Below are 21,444 nucleotides of genomic sequence, written 5' to 3' on the forward strand. Positions count from 1 at the left end.
TGCACCCAATGTACAATACATACGCCATTAACCGATCGAACAGCATTATGTATGCATAAGGTGGATTCTCGTATTGTGATCACAGGTAGTATAACTCTGTAACTGCAAGCTACTACTCCATGCATGCATCAGCCATGCATTCGTAAGAGGCTGCCTCAGAGCCAGAGGGCGCCGGCCTGGCGAAGGAGCGGCACGAGCTGGCCGCCGAGGTGCAGCGCCATGACCTTGTCGGTGGGGCCGACGAGCGCGCCACCGATGAAGACGGCCGGCACGGGCAGGCTCCGGCCGGCCATGCTGGCGAGCGCCCTCTCGACGTCCTTCCCGCGGGGGTCCTTGTCCAGCTCGTGCACCGTCCAACTGACGCCCATCTCCGTGAAGAGCGTCTTCACCACGTGGCACATGCAGCAGTTGCTCGTCCCGAAGATCACCACCGCGCGCTGCGACGCCAGCCTCCTCACCCTCTCCGCCATTGCTGGTCGGTAGCTCTCTCCTTCTCTAGATCTCGATTGATTAGGTAGCTAGCAATGCTTTTGTTTGTGATGGTGATGAGATGACCTGAAACTTAACGGTGCTAGCTATTTATAGATGACTGGGGCAAGTGGACCGTTAAGAGTGATGGGGTTTTCTGTGCAATATCACGTTGTGCGTGGCTAATCGGGCAAGAATATATAGGTATTCTCTATGAAAAGATTCTGCCACTTTTATGATCTTTGCTTTTTGGGAGGGGCAAAATCTCACGGTTACCTATATATTATTCGATTCAGTAAACTTTGTACCATGAGTATGACGAACGATATGGTTCTTTTTAACGGATGTTTAGAATAAGTGAAAATGGAGGTGAATTAATATTCGACTTCCTTGAATCGGGCTAAACCATATGTATTCTCGACGTGTCACCATAACGTCATCATGAATTTCCACGTTGATGTCGGAAGAATAAGTAGGCAACGAAATTCCAACGCCGACTAGGTGGTAGTAGGTACTCAAAGAATAAAGCGTCCCCTGATAGGCTGATACCATGTGAATGTCGGCAGAATAAGCATGCAACCAGAAGGCAGCCTGAACCTTGTAAAATGCATCATAAATTTCTACTCTGTAAACATCAAGTACAACAAATATGTAATAAGCCTTCCGTACAAATTAGAAGAAAAAAACTGTGCATGTATACTCGATGCATCTCTTATCATCCATCAAAATTTCACCAGAAGTATTATAGAAATTCATGAGAAGTACAAATACATCAAACATTAAAAAAAATACATCGAGGTCTCTAAACTACCGAACAACCACTGTGGCCATCAAACCGAAGCGCTGATGTTGCAACTTCATATCGGAGCCGACCTGACCTTGTCGATGACAGTCAGGATGTCCTCGTTTATGTGCCCCTAAGGACCAATGCCTCAGATCTGGAGTCGTCGTCATTGAACCCTTGAATCGATCTGAAGAACCTGACATCAAATCTCGTCGTCACGTACGCACGACAAGAAACCCTAATCTCGCCACCCTGAGGACCTAGCAGGAATCTACGCTGGAGCTCCATCTAATCCGTCCCAATGGATGATCTTGAGGAGAATATGAACTTAGATGTGTCTGGCTCGATGAAGAAGTGCCGCCATCCGTCCGAGCGCCGCCCCTGTGAGAACTAAAAGCCAAACCTATCTACTAGCCGGAGTTGAGACACTAGGATTCTCATTCCCGCCACCAGCATGTCGAAGCGGCAGACAGATGGGAGACGAATCCACGGGCTCACTGGCGAAGATAAAGGAGAGGAAGGCTTTGCCCTGCCCACCTGACGAGAAAGGAAAGAAAGATTTCACTAGATGATGCGGCTATAAGTTATATGAGAAAGAAATTTGTTATAGCAAGATGTACGTCCACTAAAACAGAACATGCATAGCTAATTCAAGAAGTCAGCTTTTTTTCCCTTAAAAAGTCAGCTTTTTCTAAGAAAAAAACAAACAAATGTCATATATTAAAGTCAGAACAACCAACCATGACCATCATTACAGAATTTAGTTACAGCTAAACCTTTGGGGAAATAAAAGTTACACATAGCAGACCAAAGAGCGGTACCATGAATGGAAGGAAAAAAATCATCAAAACAATTGATTTGATGGCGAACTCATTATCTTCCACACACACATAAAGAATGCAATGCTTTTATAAAAAAACTAAAAGAAAGGATGCAATGCTGGCAATAGGCTTTCCTAAAATTTGTTTGGTGCTTGCTTGAGCAATCAGAGATTCAGAGCCCTCCAGTGTCAATACTCCATCCTACATATTTTTCAGGCGTAGCTACATACTTCCTCTGTTTTTATTTAGTGCGCGTTTTAGCTTAGGTCAAAGTCAAACTTTGTAAACTTTGACAAAATGTATAAACAAAAATATTAACATATACAATAATAAATCAATACCATTAGATTCATTATTAAATATACTTTCACATTATTTTGATTTTTATGATAAATATTTATATTTTTTTTTATAAATTTGGTCAAACTTTACGAAGTTTGACTTCAATCAGACCTAATATGCGGAGTAAGAGCAACTCCAACAGGGCGACCCATTTCGTCCGCAGGCGTCCGTTTGGGTCGGCGCGGACAGAAAAGTCGGCCCAACACGCCGACCCAAACGGACGCGTGTCCGTTTTTCGTCCACCTGCCGACCCATTCCCGACCCATTTTTGAGCCGGATATGCGTCGGCGCGGACACGAGACGGACGCGCGCGCGCTCTCCTTCTCCTCCCCCTGGCACGCTGGTCGGTGGCAGCCATCACCATTTCCCTCCATTTGCCCCAAAAACCCTCCCGCCTGCGCGCGCTCCCGCGGCCCGCCATGGACGACGACCTCGACGCCGCCGCCGACCTTGCCTCCCTCGCCTCGTTCGGCATGATGACCGTCCCCTCTGGCAAAGGCAAGCCCCGCGCCCCCGCAAGACCGCCGTCGCGCCCAAGCCGAAGAAGATGCTGATGCCCGAATAGCGGGCAAGGGAGTCAGCGAAGAGAAAGGGTCGGAGGCACGCGGCGGATGCGAGGGACGAAGCCATCGCGGCGGCCACCGTCGCCGCCGTCGTGCAGCGGGAGGTCACCAACGCCCGCGTCGCGGCGGCAACGAGGGAGGCACCATATATGCTAGGGTTAAACCCTAGCCAGCACGGCCTCGTCAAAGCCGCCGTGGCCGCGGCCAGCACCGGCTCATCTGCGTTCCCTCGGATGGTGCTGCCCGACTCGCCCCGCGCGTCGGCAACGCAGCTGATACCCGGCTTCCACGTCTACCCGCAGGCCTCCCGCCTCTCCGGGGAGTGCTCGCCCGAGGTGAGCGTGGTGGCGCCTTCCACGCCCGCACCCGCGCCCATCGACCTCAACGCCACACCGGTGGCCGGTGGCTCGTCATCCGGAGGCGCGAGGAAACGCGCGTGGCACATGCCAGCCGACGTGCTGCCGGGCACACGCAACCTGTTCGACGGAATGCCGGCCTCCGGCGAAGACGACTAGCTACATGCAAAACATCATCTTCAAGGGTGGTGCGGTGGCCGCTGGCGGTGCCGCTGGGGGCCGGCTACGATCCCGAAGAGACACAAAGCCAGGACGGCCGAGGGGCGTTCACGCCGTCCACCTTTGATCAAGATCAGGTGGCCTTCATGCATGATCAGGTCAGCCTGGACCTGGACGGCTTCCCACTCGACCACGAGTTTCCGGAGGACTACGGGCAAGAGGAAGAGGATGAGTGCGACATCGAAGGGGATCCTTTGTTCGAGGACGAGCTCGCCAACCAAGCCGCTGGGGCGAAGCCGAAGCGCAAGAGCAAGCGGACGAAGGCATACACGGCGGCCGAGGACGAGCTTCTTTGTGAGTGTTGGAGGGACATTGGCAAGACCCCAAGGTCGGTGCCGAACAAAAGGCATCAACCTTTTAGATTCATGTCCACCGTGAGTTCCATGAGCGCAAGAAGTTTGCGCCGTACCAAATACTAAGCACGCGCGGGTGTGTGTCCATTTCAAAGCGATGGAGGGTGATCCAACAAGAGTGCAACAAGTTTTGTGCAACTCTTGAGAGCGTCAAGGCCTTCCCTGTGAGCGGCATCAGCATGCAAGACATGGTATGCAAGCGGCTGTCCTCTTTTGTGTCATTCCGTTTATGCTTGCATGTCCATTTCCATATACATTTTGCCCATATGCTTGCATGCAATTCATTTGTAGGCATTCCAAGCTTTGGAGGCATTCAAGGTCCAACACGATGGCAAGTGCTTCAACCTCTCCCATTGTTGGAGGGTCATCAAAGATGAGGAGAAGTTCAAGGCGCAATATGCTGCCCTCAAGTCGCGTGGGGGGAAGAGGGCCGTGGAGGAGGAAGACGTCGAGAAGCCACGCCTGCGGGGTAAGACCAACTCCAAGAAGGAGGACAAGCGGGATGCGGTGTCGAACGCCTTGATCGCAAGAGTGGAGGGCATGATGAGCAAGGACTCAAGGGAGGAGGAGCGCCGGTGATACAAAGAAAAACAAATGAACGCCTTCATGGAGATCCAAAGGAGGAGGCTTGAGATGGATGCAGAGAAGCAAGCCAAGATGCTTGAGATGGAGGCAGAGAAGCAAGCCAAGATGATAGAGTTCAAGGCCGCCAACGCCAAGACCAAGGCAAAAGAAGTGGCTCTCGCAAGCATGATGACCGGGGTGGAGATAATGAAGGTGGATCTCAACACCGTGTCGCAAGGAAGAGGCCGTGGTTCGAGAAAATGTAGACCGACATGCTCAAGTTCGACGACGAGTGACCTATGGCGGCGAGCGCCATTCTATTTTGTATGCCAGCAAGTGTGCTGGCATGACCACGGCCGTGATGGCGTGGTCGAACTCCCGCCCCTTTTTTGTGTGCTGGCATGTGTGCCGGCCGCTGGCAAGTGCGCCAGCTGAACTGTGTGGTATTTTTCTGAAGCTGGCATTTGTATGCCAGCGCTGGCATGGTGCCGGCTGAACTTTCGGGCGACGACATGGCCGCTGGTATGAACTATGGCCGCGGGCCTTTTCTCAAAATTTACGTGCGGACATGAAATAGGTCGACGCGTTGGGTGCACTGCCGACCCAAATCTCAAATGAGGCAGATGCCGAGCGGGCAGCCAACCCAAATGAATAAAAAACGGATAAAAGCGTCGTCCGTTTAGGTCGGCGCGTTGCAGTTGCTTTAAATAAAAACGGAGGTAGTACGTATGCGATGCCCGTTGTGAACCGGCCATGTCGCTGCATGCGGGTACTACGTACATACTAGCCCGCCCGCCCGCGCGCACAGCGGCCGGTCAATCGAGTCCTGCCTAGACAGGACAATCCTACCTAACGGAGATGCTATGCGATCACGATACGATCCAACCGCCTTTCCCTCCGGCGCCGGTCGTCGGTGTATACCGATACCGGCCTGCGTGGCGGCGGCGCACGTCGGCAGGTGGAAGCCGTGGAGATGGTCGACCAGCACATGTTCTCGACGGACGGGAACCAACCGAAAGCTGAACCAAGTATAGGATCCGGGTCTGAGGCCGAACGCACGCATGCATATATTCGCGTAGTTTAGTTAGTTCTCGTGGAGAAAGCGAGTATCAATTACTAGTAGTATATATAAATCAGATCGAATCGCGCGCACACAGGATTCCGTTTCACGTTTTCGTTTCTCCCGCACGCGGGTTTAGGCAGCTTGTATCACCATCCATAGGTGATATGTCGGTCAGCCGGCTCGCACTGCTCTATCTGGTCGTGACGTCCGTCGTCACCAGAATAAGCGGACGCCGGCCATTCCACATTTGAATCGGATCCTTTAACATAGAGAAGGAAAGTCACTATGCTACAATGCTAGCCTAGTGTAAAATGAAGAAGGAACGTTAGGGACTATTAGCAGATTGTTTACTAATGGTATTTACTGTAGACATAAATAATTTAAAACTAATTTTATTTCATCATCAATTCATTTGTATGTAATTACTATAAGTGTATGCATAGATTAGTAATTTTCAAATTAATTTAAATCATTTTAGCTTTAATCGTATGAATTGAAAGAAGAGAAGTTAGGGTACTGTAGATTCTATAACTTTCTTTCTCTATGTTAGAGGATCCAGTTCCCTCTTGTTGGTGGCCCCTATAGCTGCTTATTTTGGGTGCCTGGCAACCCAAATCTTGGTTTCATCTTTGTGCGGGTGAAAGGAGCAAGTTTCGGGGGCATTGGGTGGCAGGGTTGCGCTAGTGCGGTAACTGGGGCAGCCAGCTGTGTGCTTGCGGCCCACAACCATGTGGGTGGTGGGTGAAGCTGGGTCCCTTCAGTCACCAGAGCGGCGGCTCCGGATGGTGGGCATGGCGGCATCGTTTCGATAGGTGTCGTTGCCGGGTGCTTGTGTGTCGCCTCGGCCATGTGGGCGGCGAGGTGGCTCACTCAGGTGGCGTCCGACATGCGGGTGTGGTCGTCACTACCATTCGGACTGTTCCAGGCGTCGTTTGCATCTCTCCTTGGTTGACCATGGCTGATGGACCTGGTTGGTGGGGTCTAGTCCCGAGCGAAAGCTCTGCCTAGTCACGTCGGTGTCCGTGATGGCGACACTCTTGTGCACCATTTCCCTCCTTGAAGGTGTCATTGTGGGTGGTCCCATTCACCATTGGCTCTAGGTGAAAACCCATGGGATGGCAAGTTCCAGACTGGGCGGTGGCGGCGATGTGTCGTCGTGTCCTTGGAGGCCCCATCAAGTGAGCAAGGTCCTATGCTACTGGTCGCCCGGGTGAGCTCTGTAGATGGCGGCTTCTTCTCGTCGTGTGTCCAGTCCATGCATCGACGATGGTGCTCTCGTGACGAGTGTCGTTCGGCGAGGCGGTTGTGCTCGAAGACCTCCCTTTGATGCTCTCGCACCAGTCTCCATTCACGCTCTAGGGTGGTGAGCATTCCATCGTCCGACGGTGCAGTGCCCTTCGAGCCGGGGCTCCTTCTAACAATGGAACAGGATGGCGCTGGTCAGCCGTGCGCCCAGGCGATGGCAGTGTTATAGCCCCTTTCTCGGCTGATCCCCCTTTCAAGCCGGCTCCATTCACAGTATTGGCGCTTCGGGCATGTGTCAGGGCTCTAGTGTCTCATTTTCTTACCTGTATTGAGTTGTTTTGCTGCTCCTGGGCATCCATGTATCTTGTCGGAGCTTTTTATTTCGCTTTTTTGGGGGGTTGTGTTCTATGTATCATTGGTTGTTTGGACTTCGTGTCCTCGGCTGTAAGGGCATCATTAATTTAACCCCGGGCATTAGACCTTTTATCTAAAAAACATTTGAACTAGTTAAAAACAGTGTTAAAAGACTCTAAAACAATTCAATTTTTGAGTAAACTGCATCTTTTGCGGAATTGATTAAAAATTTACGTTTATTTTTTAGGATTTTGGGCCGAACATTCTATGTACCGTTGATTCCATGCACCAAGCGTAGAGCACAGACAATTAGCCATGGCAGATTTTCATTTCGTTCAGGATAGAGAACCATCGCCGCGAACGCCTCCTCCCCTCCCCTCGCTCATCTGTCCCCCCATTTCTCTTCCACACTGTCACTCCATCGCCGATTCCTTCCTCCTCCCCTTTTGCTTTCTCCTGCGATGGCACCAACGACGTTTCCCAGCAGTAGCGCAGTGGCGTGGCACAGAGGCTGAGGCTCACACGCGTGATGTGGCAGGCGGATTTCGGGCTGAGAGAGTTGTCGGAGAGAGGAAGGGAGGCGCGGTGGCGCTGCTCGAGGAGGCTAGGCACGGATGGGGGCAGAGGAGTTGTCCCCGACACGACACTGCTCAAGTAGGTGTGGCGCTGCTCGAGGAGGTGTGGTGAGGAGCCAACGTCGACATGTTCCCCAGAGGTGGCGCTCCCTGTAGTCATAAGTTTGGGGCAGACACAAAGGCTCGGGCTTGAGGACAGACGTGGCGGTCCTCTGCTTCGTCGAGCTGCAAGGCCTCGTAATGTCCCTGCTCACCGCGATCCGCATGTCCTCGTTGACACGGGGGCTAATGACGCAGCAAAGTGGGGTGCAGAGCATGTCACCGAGGTGACACCGCAGCCGTAGTTTGAGCTGGACGACCACGACGACTCACCATACAAGACTCCGAGGTTGGATCCCTTCCCTGCAGGTACCATCCTATTCAACCATTTCTCTTCATTATTGTAAAGTTTGGTTTTTGCAAAATTGCCATGCCATCAGACAGGAGAGGCACAACAGATTTTGTGAGTTCAGTCTCACTATGTTTGTAGAGGAGCATCATCATCAGTTTTAGAGAAGAGAGAGATATCTATGAGATTATCTCCGTGTTCATCGGCTAGTGTCGGGGTAATGGGCCACGGGTAGCCTAACCCGAGCCCCAGAACCTTTCAAGGCATCGGGGCTGGCTGCGCCCCTCAAGGCGTCAAGATGTAGCGCCGCCTTCTGGCAGCCGGCTGGACAAACGACCGACTGCTGGAAGACGGCCGCGCTTAAGAAGACGGCTCCGAGACGGGCCGACTCCTCGCAGGCGGCCTCCAGAGAGGCCGGCACCTAAGCAGTCGGCTCATGGTGCCCTCAGAGTCTGCGCCCCCATTAAGAAGACAAGAGAGGGTGAGGCTACAGTGTAGCCCATCACCCCCGTATCCAGGGCCGGGCGAGGCCACAGTGATCCGTACAGGCGGAGATCCCCGCCCGGCGCGGCACTGTTGTCACTCCGCCCGTGACGTCACCCCTGTCAGGCAAAGCCCTACTCCCACGACCGTCTGTCGGTACGGCCCTAGGACGACGGGCCCTACCGATCAGCGGGAGTCCGGGAGGCGGCTAGAGCCCCACCAGTCGGACCCGAGGGAGGTCGGCCCCTAGCAGTCGGCCCGCCCCTTCCTCGGGGCCCACGCGACATTAACCAGACGAGACGCGGAGTGGCTACAGTAATCGCCAGCCAAGCGGCGGGACTGTAGCCAGGCTCCCCTGACCAAGCCTGCGTCATTAGCATCATGACTACAGTGATCAGCAGCCGACAGGACCCGCGAGCGGTGGGGGCGGCTTGTCGGCTCCATACCAGACCAGTCAGCGGGGCCTACCAGGCGGCGGGTCCTAGCAGCCGGTGAAGAAGCCGGCGACCAGAGAGACTGACAACCGGGTCCTACACCCAGCCGGATTACTATTGTACCCCTGGGGGGTAGGCCTATATAAACCCCCAGGGCACCCATGCAAGGGGTTCGAACCTGTTAGAACTAGACCCACACCTAGAGGAGGAGAGAGCGTGCTTGCCTTCTCCCACCTCTAGCAAACAGCTCAGGGAGCACCATTGTACCACTAGTGCCTTAGTGATCATGCAGAGATCCCACAGAGCAGGACTAGGGGTGTTATCTCCACGGAGAGCCCCGAACCTGGGTAAAGTTCCCCGGTGCACGTGTCTACGCCTCATCCCGCTTCTAAGCACCGGTGACGTTCTACTCGCTCCCACCATGATAAGCCATCCATTGGCATATGTCGCGCCCAACCCCCGACATTTGGCGCCCACCGTGGGGCGAGGTGCACCGTCTCACGGAGACCTGCTCTGGACGGGAACCTTGTTCCTTCCTGACGAGGGCAGCCAGCCCGACACGCCAGATGGCGTCTGCACCGACGCGCTGCGCGGTGCGGAGGTTGCCTATGCGGCGAGCTGCCTCGCCGATCTTGTTGGCGAGATTCGCCTCTCCGACGAGCCCGCGTCTGATGCGGGCACCGATGGCCCTGAGAGCCGCATTGTGAGCCTCCTCGATCAGATCCACGTCGCCAGCGAGCCTGCTGCTGACTTGGAGTCGGTTGGCTCCACCGACCCGATGTTGGTCGACTCTGACACGGCGTCGCTCGACGCGTTCCCCTCCAACGCGGTGGTCTACGATGAGCCGCTTCCTCGCGCGGACAGCAGCGGCAGCACCGTCACGGAAGTGCTCGTCATCAGCTATGACGAGCGCTCTGGCGGAGGTGGCCAAGATCTATTGCAGGCGGCGATACAAGACCTGACTGCGCCCATCCCGGAGGATGCTGACGCCGAGACGCTGGAGGCACGCCGTGTCCAGCTCGTCGAGAGCGCCAACCGGCTGGCCAGCATGAGACGCCTTTCGGAGGCCTACCAGCATGAGATGGACCATGCCGTCGGTGGCACGCCGGCTCCTGGTGGGCCTAGCCGCATTGGCCAGATCCGGTAGCGTGGCGCGACCATCGCCAGCTTGTTCGGGACAGATCGTCCCGTCTATGCCACGCCCGCGGAGAACATACGAGCTGCCCAAGCGCCAGCGGACGAGTTAGACAAGCTCGAGGGCGACGAGCGTCGCCACATGACGGAGCGAGTTCAGCAGCTCCTCGACGCGGCTGCTGAGCAGGATGATGCCGGGTGCCGGACCGAAGTGCCCAGCCGACGAAACGGCGGTCCGCCTCCTCGACGAGACCAAGGTGCGACATCTCGAACACCGACTGGAAGCGTCCGCGATAGAAGAGACAAGGAGCCGGCTGCCAGCCGCAGCCGGACTCGCATCACCATCGAGCGCGACCAAGACGGCCGCCCAAGAGCAGTGCAGCGACGAGACGACTGTCCACTCCCTCCTCCCCGCAGGGAGAGGCGCATTTCCCCGCCACCTGTTGATCACCCATCACTCGGCGAACACCTTGGCCGCCGAGAAGGAATCGGAGAAAACGACGCCCGCCACCGGATCGACCGCCTCAACCGATCCCTGGCGCTAGAAGAAGAAGATGAGCTGGGTCTGCCTTGCTTCGGCCCCCGCACCCGGGACGAACCATTCCCCAAAGGGTTCACGCTCCCGAGAGATACACCCAAGTACACCGGCTCCGTGAAGCCGGAGGACTGGCTGGTCGACTACTCCACAGCCGTCAGCATCGCGAACGGCAACAAGCGCGTTGCCGTGAAGTACGTTCCGCTCATGCTCCAGGGCACGGCCCGGACATGGCTGAACAGGCTGAAGCCCCGCAGCATCAACAGCTGGGCTGATTTCACCGAAGCATTCATCCGCAATTTCACCAGCACGTACAAGCGGCCGCCAAAGCCCCGCCAACTCTCCTTATGCGTTCAAGGCCCCAACGAGTCGACTCGCGACTACCTCACGCGCTGGGCCGAGCTGCGCAACTCTTGCAAGGGCGTGCACGAGGTGCAGGCCATCGAGTACTTCACTGCCGGGTGCCGAGAGGGCACCCTCCTCAAGCACAAGCTTCTCTGCGACAAGCCGGCGACCCTCGACGAACTGCTAATCATAGCAGACAAGTACGCCACGGCCGACTCCTCCATGAAGGCGGAGATTCAAGTCAACGTGTCGGGCAAGGTGGCCCCTCAAGCTCCTCGAACCCCGGCTGGGGACACCAGTCGGAGGCAGCAACCAAACGACAACAAGCGCAAGGACATGCAGCCGGCCTCCTCGAGCCGGCAGGTGGCAACAGTCAAAGATCAACAGCCAGAAGGGCCGCCTCCTCCAAAGCGCCAGAAGGGCGGCAAGCCCAACTGGCTGCCCGCTTTCTCGTACGAGCAGACCCTCGATGCGCCTTGAAAGTTCCATAGCGGTGCGAAGCCGTCCAATCACACTACTCGGAAGTGCCACTGGCTCACCAGGATCGCCAAGGGCGACGGACTCCAGCCTCCTTCGCCAGCCGGCCCACCGCCTCCTTCTCCTCAGCAGCCGGTGGCCCGGCCAGTCGGTGCCATACAGGATGATTATCTCGAGGAGCATGGGGCCTACATCGTGTTCACCAGCGTGGCTGACGACAGGAGCAGCAGACGGCAGCAGCAGCTGGAAGTGAATGCAGTAGCATCAGAGACCCCCGAGTTCATGCACTGGTCTGAGAAGCCCATCAGCTGGAGCAGAGCCGACCAACCGGAGGTGATGCCAAATCCCGGCTCTTATTCCTTGGTGTTGGATGCCACGTTTGCAACAGAGAGGCGAGCTGCTCGCTTCTCCCGAGTCTTGATAGATCGCGGCAGAGTTGGGGATCAAGCAGAGACATCTTCAGCCCAGCTGGATGATACGTCCATTTTGCATCATGCTTTTATATCGATATTTATTGCATTATGGGCTGTTATTACACATTATGTCACAATACTTATGCCTATTCTCTCTTATTTTACAAGGTTTACATAAGGAGGGAGAATGCCGGCAACTGGAATTCTGGGCTGGAAAAGGAGCAAATATTAGAGACCTATTCTGCACAACTCCAAAAGTCCTGAAATTCCACGAAATTTATTTTTGGAAATAATAAAAAAATACTGGAAAAAGAATCTACGTCAGGGGGGCCTCCACTTGTCCACGAGGGTGGGGGGCGCGCCCTACCCCCTGGGCGCGCCCCTGCCTCGTGGGCCCCCTGTTGGCCCTCTGGTGCCCATCTTCTGGTATATGAAGTCTTTCGTCTGAAGAAAAATCATAAGCAAGCTTTCGGGATGAGACTCCGCCGCCACGAGGCGGAACCTTGGCGGAACCAATCTAGGGCTCCGGCAGAGCTGTTCTACTAGGGACACTTCCCTTCGGGAGGGGGAAATCATCGCCATCGTCATCACCAACGCTCCTCTCATCGGGAGAGGGCAATCTCCATCAACATCTTCACCAGCACCATCTCCTCTCAAACCCTAGTTCATCTCTTGTATCCAATTCTTGTCTCTAAGTCCGGGATTGGTACCTGTAGGTTGCTAGTAGTGTTGATTACTCCTTGTAGTTGATGCTAGTTGGTTTATTTGGTGGAAGATCATATGTTCAGATCCTATATGCATATTAATACCCCTCTGGTTATGAACATGATTATGCTTTGTGAGTAGTTACGTTTGTTCCTGAGGACATGGGAGAAGTCTTGCTATTAGTAGTCATGTGAATTTGGTATTCGTTCGATATTTTGATGAGATGTATGTTGTCCGTCGACTACATAACACTTCACCATTATTTGGGCCTAGAGGAAGGCATTGGGAAGTAATAAGTATATGATGGGTTGATAGAGTGACAGAAGCTTAAACCCTAGTTTATGCGTTGCTTCGTAAGGGGCCGATTTGGATCCATATGTTTCATGCTATGGTTAGGTTTACCTTAATACTTTTGTGGTAGTTGCAGATGCTTGCAATAGAGGTTAATCATAAGTGGGATGCTTGTTCAAGTAAGAACAGCACCCAAGCACCGGTCCACCCACATATCAAATTATCAAAGTACCGAACGCGAATCATATGAACGTGATGAAAACTAGCTTGACGATAATTCCCATGTGTCCTCGGGAGCGCTTTTCCTTATATAAGAGTTTGTCCAGGCTTGTCCTTTGCTACAAAAAGGATTGGGCCACCTTGCTGCACTTTATTTACTTTTGTTACTTGTTGGTCGTTACCAATTATATTATCACAAAACTATCTGTTACCTATAATTTCAGTGCTTGCAGAGAATACCTTGCTGAAAACCGCTTATCATTTGCTTCTGCTCCTCGTTGGGTTCGACACTCTTACTTATCGAAAGGACTACGATAGATCCCCTATACTTGTGGGTCATCAAGTCTCTTTTCTGGCGCCGTTGCCGGGGAGTGAAGCGCCTTTGGTAGGTGGAATTTGGTAAGGAAAAATTTATATAGTGTGCTGAAATTTACTGTCATTGTTACTATGGAAAGTAATCCTCTGAGGGGCTTGTTCGGGGTATCTTCACCCCGACCAGTAGAGCAAATAGTTGCTCCTCAACCTACTGAACCTACTGAAAATGAAAATGTCCACTTTGAAATTCCTTCGGGTATGTTAGAAAAACTGCTAGCTAATCCTTTTGCAGGAGATGGAACAAAGCATCCTGATGAGCACCTAATATATGTGGATGAAGTTTGTGGATTATTTAAGCTTGCAGGTATACCCGGTGATTTTATTAAGAAGAAGGTCTTCCCTTTATCTTTGAAGGGAGATGCATCGACATGGTATAGGCTATGTGATGATATGGGATCATGGAACTACAAACAATTGAAATTGGAATTTCATCAGAAATTTTATCCTATGCATCTTGTTCATCGTGATCGCAATTATATATATAATTTTTGGCCTCATGAAGGAGAAAGCATCGCTCAAGCTTAGGGGAGGCTTAAATCAATGTTATATTCATGCCCCAATCATGAGCTTCCAAGAGAAATAATTATTCAAAGTTTTTATGCTCGGCTTTCTGATAACAATCGCACCATGCTCGATACTTCTTGTGCTGGCTCTTTTATGATGAAGACTATTGAATTCAAATGGGATTTATTGGATAGAATTAAACGCAACTCTGAAGATTGGGATCTCAACGAAGGTAAGGAGTCAGGTATGACACCTAAGTTTGATTGTGTTAAATCTTTTATGGATACCGATGTTTTCCGTAAGTTTAGCACTAAATATGGACTTGACTCTGAGATAGTAGCTTCTTTCTATGAATCTTTTGCTGCTTATGTTGATCTCCCTAAGGAGAAGTGGTTTAAATATCATCCTCCCATAGAAGTAAAAGTAGCTGCACCTATTAAAGTTGAAGAAAAGACGATCACTTATAATGATCCTATTGTTCCTACTTCTTATGTTGAGAAACCACCTTTCCCTGTTAGGATAAAGGATCATGCTAAAGCTTCAACTGTGGTTCGTAAAAGCAATATTAGGACTTATACACCTCCGAAGCAAGTTAAAGTTGAACCTAATATTGCCATTGTTAAAGATCTCTTGTCTGATAATATTGATGGGCATGCTATTTATTTCTGTGATGAAACTGCTACAATTGTCAAACCTTGTGCTAAAGATAAACATAAACCTGTGGTAGGCATGCCTGTTATTTTTGTTAAAATAGGAGATCATTGTTATCATGGCTCATGTGACATGGGTGCTAGTGCTAGTGCAATACCTTTTGACCTATACAAAGAGATTATTGTAACATCCCAAATTTTCAATTTGGAATGTTATAAATTAGATCATCATTGCATAGCATATTTTATTGCATTTTGGCAAATCCTCGAAAATCCTAAGCAACTCAAGGACCCACGGAGAGAGTTGGGGATTTTCCCGGTTTTCATATTTGATTTTTATCAAGTAATAAAACGAGGATTTTTGGTTTTAATTATTTTTCTCTCCGAAAAATATTTCATATTAAAATAAATGAGAGGAGAAAATATGACTTCTCCAAAATAATTGAAATATTGGAGGAAAAATATTAAAATCAAATATTTGATTTTATTTGGATTTTATTTGCAATTTTAATTGCATTAAAAAAATTGCACGTTTTCAAAACTGCATTTTTGGGCCAAGTAAATGTTCATCTCGTTCTAATTATTTTAATTAGACGGTGAAATTTTGTTTTGGCATTTTTGGATTTTTATTTATTTTTCTAGGAATGTTTTTGTTCGGCGGAATTATTTAAAAAAAATCACCCGCGCGCCTACTGGGCCGAAGCCCAGTCGACGGCCCAGCTCCCCAGCGCCCGTCTCCCTCTCGGGCACGACAGCGCCGCCGCCGCCGAGTCCCGCACGGCCACGCCGCCGCCCCTAGCCCCTTCCCCAAGCCGGAGCACCCCCCTACTATATATACTCCCCACCCCGCCGCCTCTCTCTCACCCCGTTCCCGAAGCCGCCGCCGCCGGAGCCGCCCGACCCCGCCGCCGAAGGAGCCGCCGCCCCGGAGCCCGTACGCCGCCGCCGACGCCGCCCCTCGCCGCCCCCGACGTCGCCCGAGCCCCGCCGCCCCACGCCGCCCCTCGCCCGACCCGCCGGAGTCTCGCCGGACCGAGGTAGCCGAGCCGCCGCCGCCCGGTTTTTTTAAAACCCTAGGTTTATTTTTTTAGATCGGTTTATTTTATTTTTTTGGTTTAATTAATTAGTGGACATTCACCGATCTGTTCGTTTTAACGAACGTGTTCCTCGGTTAGTCGCTGTTAACGAACGTCCGTTCGTTTAACTGTTCGTCAGTTTTCTTTTTCGTCGGTTTTTCCGCGATTATTCCAGATCACGATTTCTGATCAGATTTTCGTTCTGGTTTATCATTTCGCTCGTTTAACGGAATCAGGTGATTCAAGAGCCTAGAGTTTTGTCTCGAAATTCTCTTTCCGTTTAACCAACTCAAACAAGTTTTGCTACTATAAAATTTGACTTAGATCCAGATTAGTAAACGAAGCTTGTTTCTTTCGCTGTTTGAGTTTCGTTGCTTCGTTTGATTTGATTCTTTTTGCAAACCGGAGTTCTTAAGTTGAACTTTCTGGTTAGATCTTTTATTTGAGTTTTACCTGTGCATTTGATGAGTGCTTATTGTATGCTTGTTTGTTTGCGATAGAGTACCCGGAGTGCGCCGCTTGCTACTTTGAATCTCTAAGTTTCACGGATCATCAGCAAGGCAAGTAACACTTTGATCATACCTTTTTACTACCCAGTTTTATTGCATTAGACAAATCCTCAAACATTGCATGGTTAGGATCTAATTAAATTGTGGGTATTGGGAAGTAGTTGAGGTAGTACCTATTACCTGTTTTATTATCAAACCCTTGGGAGTTACTTCTACGTTTGCTTATATTGCTATGCTATGCTAGTAGACGTGGATTGGGTTTGAGTGTATCCATGACAGATGTGAGATTGTTAATATATGGTTAAACTTAAGGTGGCAACTAAAACTCACATCTGGGTGGATTGAGGTACCTGGGTATTCCAGGATTGCCTGTTTTTCTTTTGAACCGCCACCCAGGTTCAAAGGGATCATGAGATTATTCATGCTAGAAACTTCCGTGTGTAGCCAGAAGCTATTATGGGCTCTAGCATAGTTGATTAAGTTGTGTGAACTCTTAAAGTGGTAGACTAGCAGATGTAGGGGATGTAGGTGTACCGGTCTACCCATCGTAAGGTGCTAACGCTTCTGAAAGACTGTGTCTCGGTCATCCGTTTCTCAAACATCATGTAGTGCGAGAATCAAGCGGAGGCGATCGAGTTTTGTGGGGAAAAGTGCACAAACCTCTGTAGAGTGTACAATCTAATCATGGTTAGCCGTGTCCCCGGTTATGGACATCTTGAGTATCTAGTACTTGGATTATCATGTGAATCTCATCAGGTTACTTTAATTAATTTTGTTGGGTTAATGATGATAATTGATTGGGATTGAGAATGCTGTCAACCATTCTCAATGTTTAACAACCACCATGATAGTTAAATAAAATTTATTCCTTTGCAGTAGGGAAAAATTGGCTTTTTTGCAAAACAGTAACCATAGAGCCTTCTACCAGCCAAATATGCATTATAGTGATAGCATCATTCTGTTCATTACTCTCTATGTGTTATTTTGCCAGCATATTCCATGTGCTGACCCGTTTCGGGCTGCAACGTTTCATGTTGCAGACTTTTCAGACGACGAGTAAGGTGCCTTAGGTCGTGGTCTTATACTCAGTGATGCCGTTGGAGTTGATGGACTCACTTATCTTCCAAGTCTTCCGCTGTTATCGTATTTAGATGGCCTTAAGCCATATTTATCATACTTATTCTCTTTTGAGATACTCGTTGTAATAAGTGTGTGATTGCTACTCTGTTATAAATCCTCCATTTGTACTGTGCGTGTCAGCATTACTGATCCAGGGATGACACTGGTGCACATCAGCACAGACTGTTTGAGGCCTGGTCGCTACAAAAGGTGGTATCAGAGCACACGCTGACTGTAGGACACGACCACTAAGCTTAAACCCTAGAACACTACTCTGTTCTCATTTCTGACTCCTCTCCACTTTCTACTCTTTTAGGAATGGCGGATGCAAGGAACAAGTTCATGCAACCGGATGAAGAGACACCTTTTGGACGACACTTGAAGGAAGTCACTAAGTACCTGAACATCGGAATACCTAGCTTCACCGGAACCTACAACGCCACACTACCAGAAGAGGAGCGCTAGAAGATTCAAGTTCAAGTTCCAGGAAGGACGTTTACGCCAGTCACTGAGCCTATAGAGTTTTCCTTTGATGCACCAACCTGGAGTTTAGGGAAGAGCATGGCAGCCCACATCTCTATGGGACGCATTGGAGAAGTCTACCGCAGGGAGCTTAAGGATACCATCTATCAGATTTGTGGACGCCGAGATGAGCAATGGGAGATGATCAGCACCAAGAAGGATGGATCAATTGCAGCTTTCATCCAGGAGCAAAACCAACACATTCATCGCCAGGAGAACCAGATGTGCGCAGACATGATAGAACTAAAGAAGGCATTGACCAAGATCACGGAGTTGGAGGAAGAACTCAAGGCTACGCGCGAGGATTATATGGAGGAAATCGTCGCACTAGTGAGGAAGAACGGCGACCTGATACAGAAGATCGGAGTATTCATGGGAGACCCAGCTCCAGGAGGAGAAGATGACGATTCTACTTGCCCGGATAACTACATCATCATCGACGACACCAACTCAGACCCCAGTGAAGATGACTTTGTTGATGAAGCGGGAGCAGATATCATGGAGTCTTCGACCGATCAAAATTTCTAGTAGACCACCATATCAGTAGTAGTATTCCCACATGTAAATAGTATAGTCCGAGCACTTTTGTAACGATAGTTAGATCGATTGTATGCCTTGGTTGAATTGATTGAGTGATATTGATTGTGTTTGTCTCATGAGCATATGCGTAGTGTTCCTCTCTAGACCTCATTCTATTCTAAATTCTCATCTTTTCTAAACATATCAGATGCCTCCGAGACGCGACACCGGATTTGTTTTCCCACCGGAGATCACTCAGTTGATTCAGCAGCAGAATGCCCTGATGCAAGTGTTAGTACAGAACCAAGGCAACAACAACAACAACAACAACCCACCACCACCACCTGTTGATCACTTAGCCTGTTTCTTGAGGCTAAATCCGCCGGTGTTTTCCAGCAGCACCCAGTCGATTGTTGCAGATGATTGGCTACGCAAGGTTGGAAGGGAGTTGACCACTGCAGGATGCACAGATGCGGAGAGTGTGCGTTTTGCCGCACATCAGCTTGATGGACCCGCAGCATCATGGTGGGAGAATTACACAGCAACACACCCTATTGACACTGTCACATGGGACCAGTTTCAGCAAGCTTTCCGTACTGCCCATGTTTCAGCAGGAGCCATGGCTATGAAGAAGCGTGATTTTCGCAACCTACGCCAAGGAGGACGCACCGTACGCCAGTATGTGGAGGACTTTAGTAAGTTAGCACGTTATGCTCCAGATGACGTTGCTACAGATGCAGCCAAGCAGGAGAAGTTTCTTGAAGGACTGAATGATGAGATGAGCATGCAGTTGATGGTAGCAACCTTCAACAACTACCAGGAGTTGGTAGATAAAGCTCTCATGATTGAAGGGAAGCAGCAGCAGATTGAAAACCGTAAGAGGAAGTATGGACAAGGGAAGTACAATTCTGGAGCTCAGCAGAAGCTACGTTTTACCCCGAAATCGGGAGGACAGTTTCAGCATACCCATGGAGGAGGTAGTTCGCACAACCATAATGGCCCCAAGAATGGTAATGGGAATGGAGGAAGCAACGGCCAGAACCGTACCAACCCTTCAACCCCAGCTAAGAGAGACCTGAGCCAAGTCACTTGCTTTAGGTGCCAGAAGACTGGACATTATGCCAATGAATGTCCTGAAGCCCAGAATGGAAATGTCAATGGAAGCTCTGGGAAGAAGCCGAACCCTTTTAACAGAGGATAAGTGAACCACGTTTACGTGGAGGAGGTTGAAGCACAGCCTGATGCAGTAATAGGTATGTTTTTGGTTAAGTCATTTACTGCACTCGTTGTTTTTGATACTGGTGCATCGCATTCATACATATCAAGGGGATTTGTGGATAAGTATAAACTGCCCACCAAGGTTCTTAAAACACCTATGTTAGTAAGTTCACCAGGAGCAGAGTATATGGCAAGCCAAGGATGTTTTCAGATGCCATTGGCCATAGGTAGGCATGTTTTCCTCTCAGACTTGATAATCTTGGAGTCGCAAGGTTTGGATGTAATTTTGGGTATGGATTGGCTATTGATGTACGGAGAAAACATCGATTGCGCCAGTAAGACGATTTCGCTTACCACCCTAGAAGGAAGAAGGATTAAGTATGTATCCCGGCATGTGCCGAAGAGGACTCAAGTGAATTCCTTATCAGGAGTTGTACAGGAGGAAGTACCAGTGGTGAAGGATTACCCCGATGTATTTCCAGAAGAGTTGCCACGCATGCCAGCGGATAGAGACATTGAGTTTTTGATCGAGCTTTTGCCAGGCACAGGACCAATATCTAAGAGACCGTACAGGATGCCCGCAAAGGATTTGGAAGAAATTAAGAAGCAGATTAAGGAGTTACTGGATAAAGGCTATATTCGCCCAAGTTCATCACCTTGGGGATCACCCGTACTTCTAGTGGAGAAGAAAGATGGATCGTTGAGGATGGTTGTTGATTATCGAGGATTGAACGAAGTGACCATCAAGAACAAGTACCCACTGCCGATGATCAATGATTTGTTTGACCGCTTACAAGGAGCTAAGGTATTTTCCAAGATCGATCTACGATCAGGATACCATCAGTTGAAGATTCGAGAGCAGGATATACCTAAGACGGCTTTTACCACCAGGTATGGGCTGTATGAGTATACCGTTATGTCATTTGGTCTGACTAACGCACCTGCCTATTTCATGAACCTGATGAACAAAGTGTTTATGGAGTTTTTGGATAAGTTCGTCGTGGTGTTCATTGATGATATTTTGGTCTACTCAAAGAACGAAGAGGAGCATAAGGAACATTTGCGTTTGGTACTTGAGAAGCTCAGAGAACATCAATTATACGCCAAGTTCAGCAAATGTGAGTTTTGGCTGAAGGAAGTTGGATTCCTCGGACATGTTATATCCGGAGAAGGAATAGCAGTAGACCCCGCCAAAGTTGACACAGTAACAAGCTGGGAATCACCCACGTCAGTTGGAGAGATCCGGAGTTTTCTTGGACTTGCAGGATACTACCGGAGGTTTATTGAGAATTTCTCGAAGATTGCTAAACCCATGACAGAGCTGTTAAAGAAGGACACCAAGTTCAATTGGACTGAGGATTGTGAAGCTAGTTTTCAGGAGTTGAAGAAACATTTGGTTACATCACCAGTGTTGATTCTGCCAGACCAACGCAAGGATTATGAAGTTTATTGCGACGCTTCTCGTCGAGGACTTGGAGCAGTGCTTATGCAGGAAGGAAGAGTTGTTTCATATGCTTCACGGCAACATAAACCCCATGAGAAGAATTATGCCACGCATGATCTGGAGTTAGCAGCCGTAGTGCATGCGTTGAAGACATGGAGAAATTTTCTCATCGGAAATCACTGTGAGGTGTACACGGATCACAAGAGTTTGAAGTACATTTTCACGCAAAAGGAGTTGAATCTCAGGCAGAGGAGATGGTTGGAACTCATAAAGGATTATGATATGAGATTGCATTATCACCCCGGAAAGGCTAACGTAGTAGCAGACGCGTTGAGCCGCAAGAGCCATGTCAACACACTCATGACCGGAGAGTTACC

The 21,444-nt window shown here is 50.1% G+C and overlaps 1 protein-coding gene across 1 annotated transcript; it reads right to left on the reverse strand.

The window, feature by feature from the left end:
- Positions 1-155: 155 nt before the first annotated feature.
- Positions 156-503, reverse strand: LOC109747573 (putative glutaredoxin-C2). Its single transcript, XM_045234458.2, has one exon. It carries the CDS (start codon positions 468-470, stop codon positions 156-158), a length of 315 nt encoding a protein of 104 aa, XP_045090393.1. The 5' UTR covers positions 471-503.
- Between the last annotated feature and the right edge of the window lie 20,941 nt (positions 504-21,444).

The sequence above is a fragment of the Aegilops tauschii genome, chromosome 3 (assembly GCF_002575655.3).
Source record: "Aegilops tauschii subsp. strangulata cultivar AL8/78 chromosome 3, Aet v6.0, whole genome shotgun sequence".
Taxonomy (NCBI): domain Eukaryota; kingdom Viridiplantae; phylum Streptophyta; class Magnoliopsida; order Poales; family Poaceae; genus Aegilops; species Aegilops tauschii.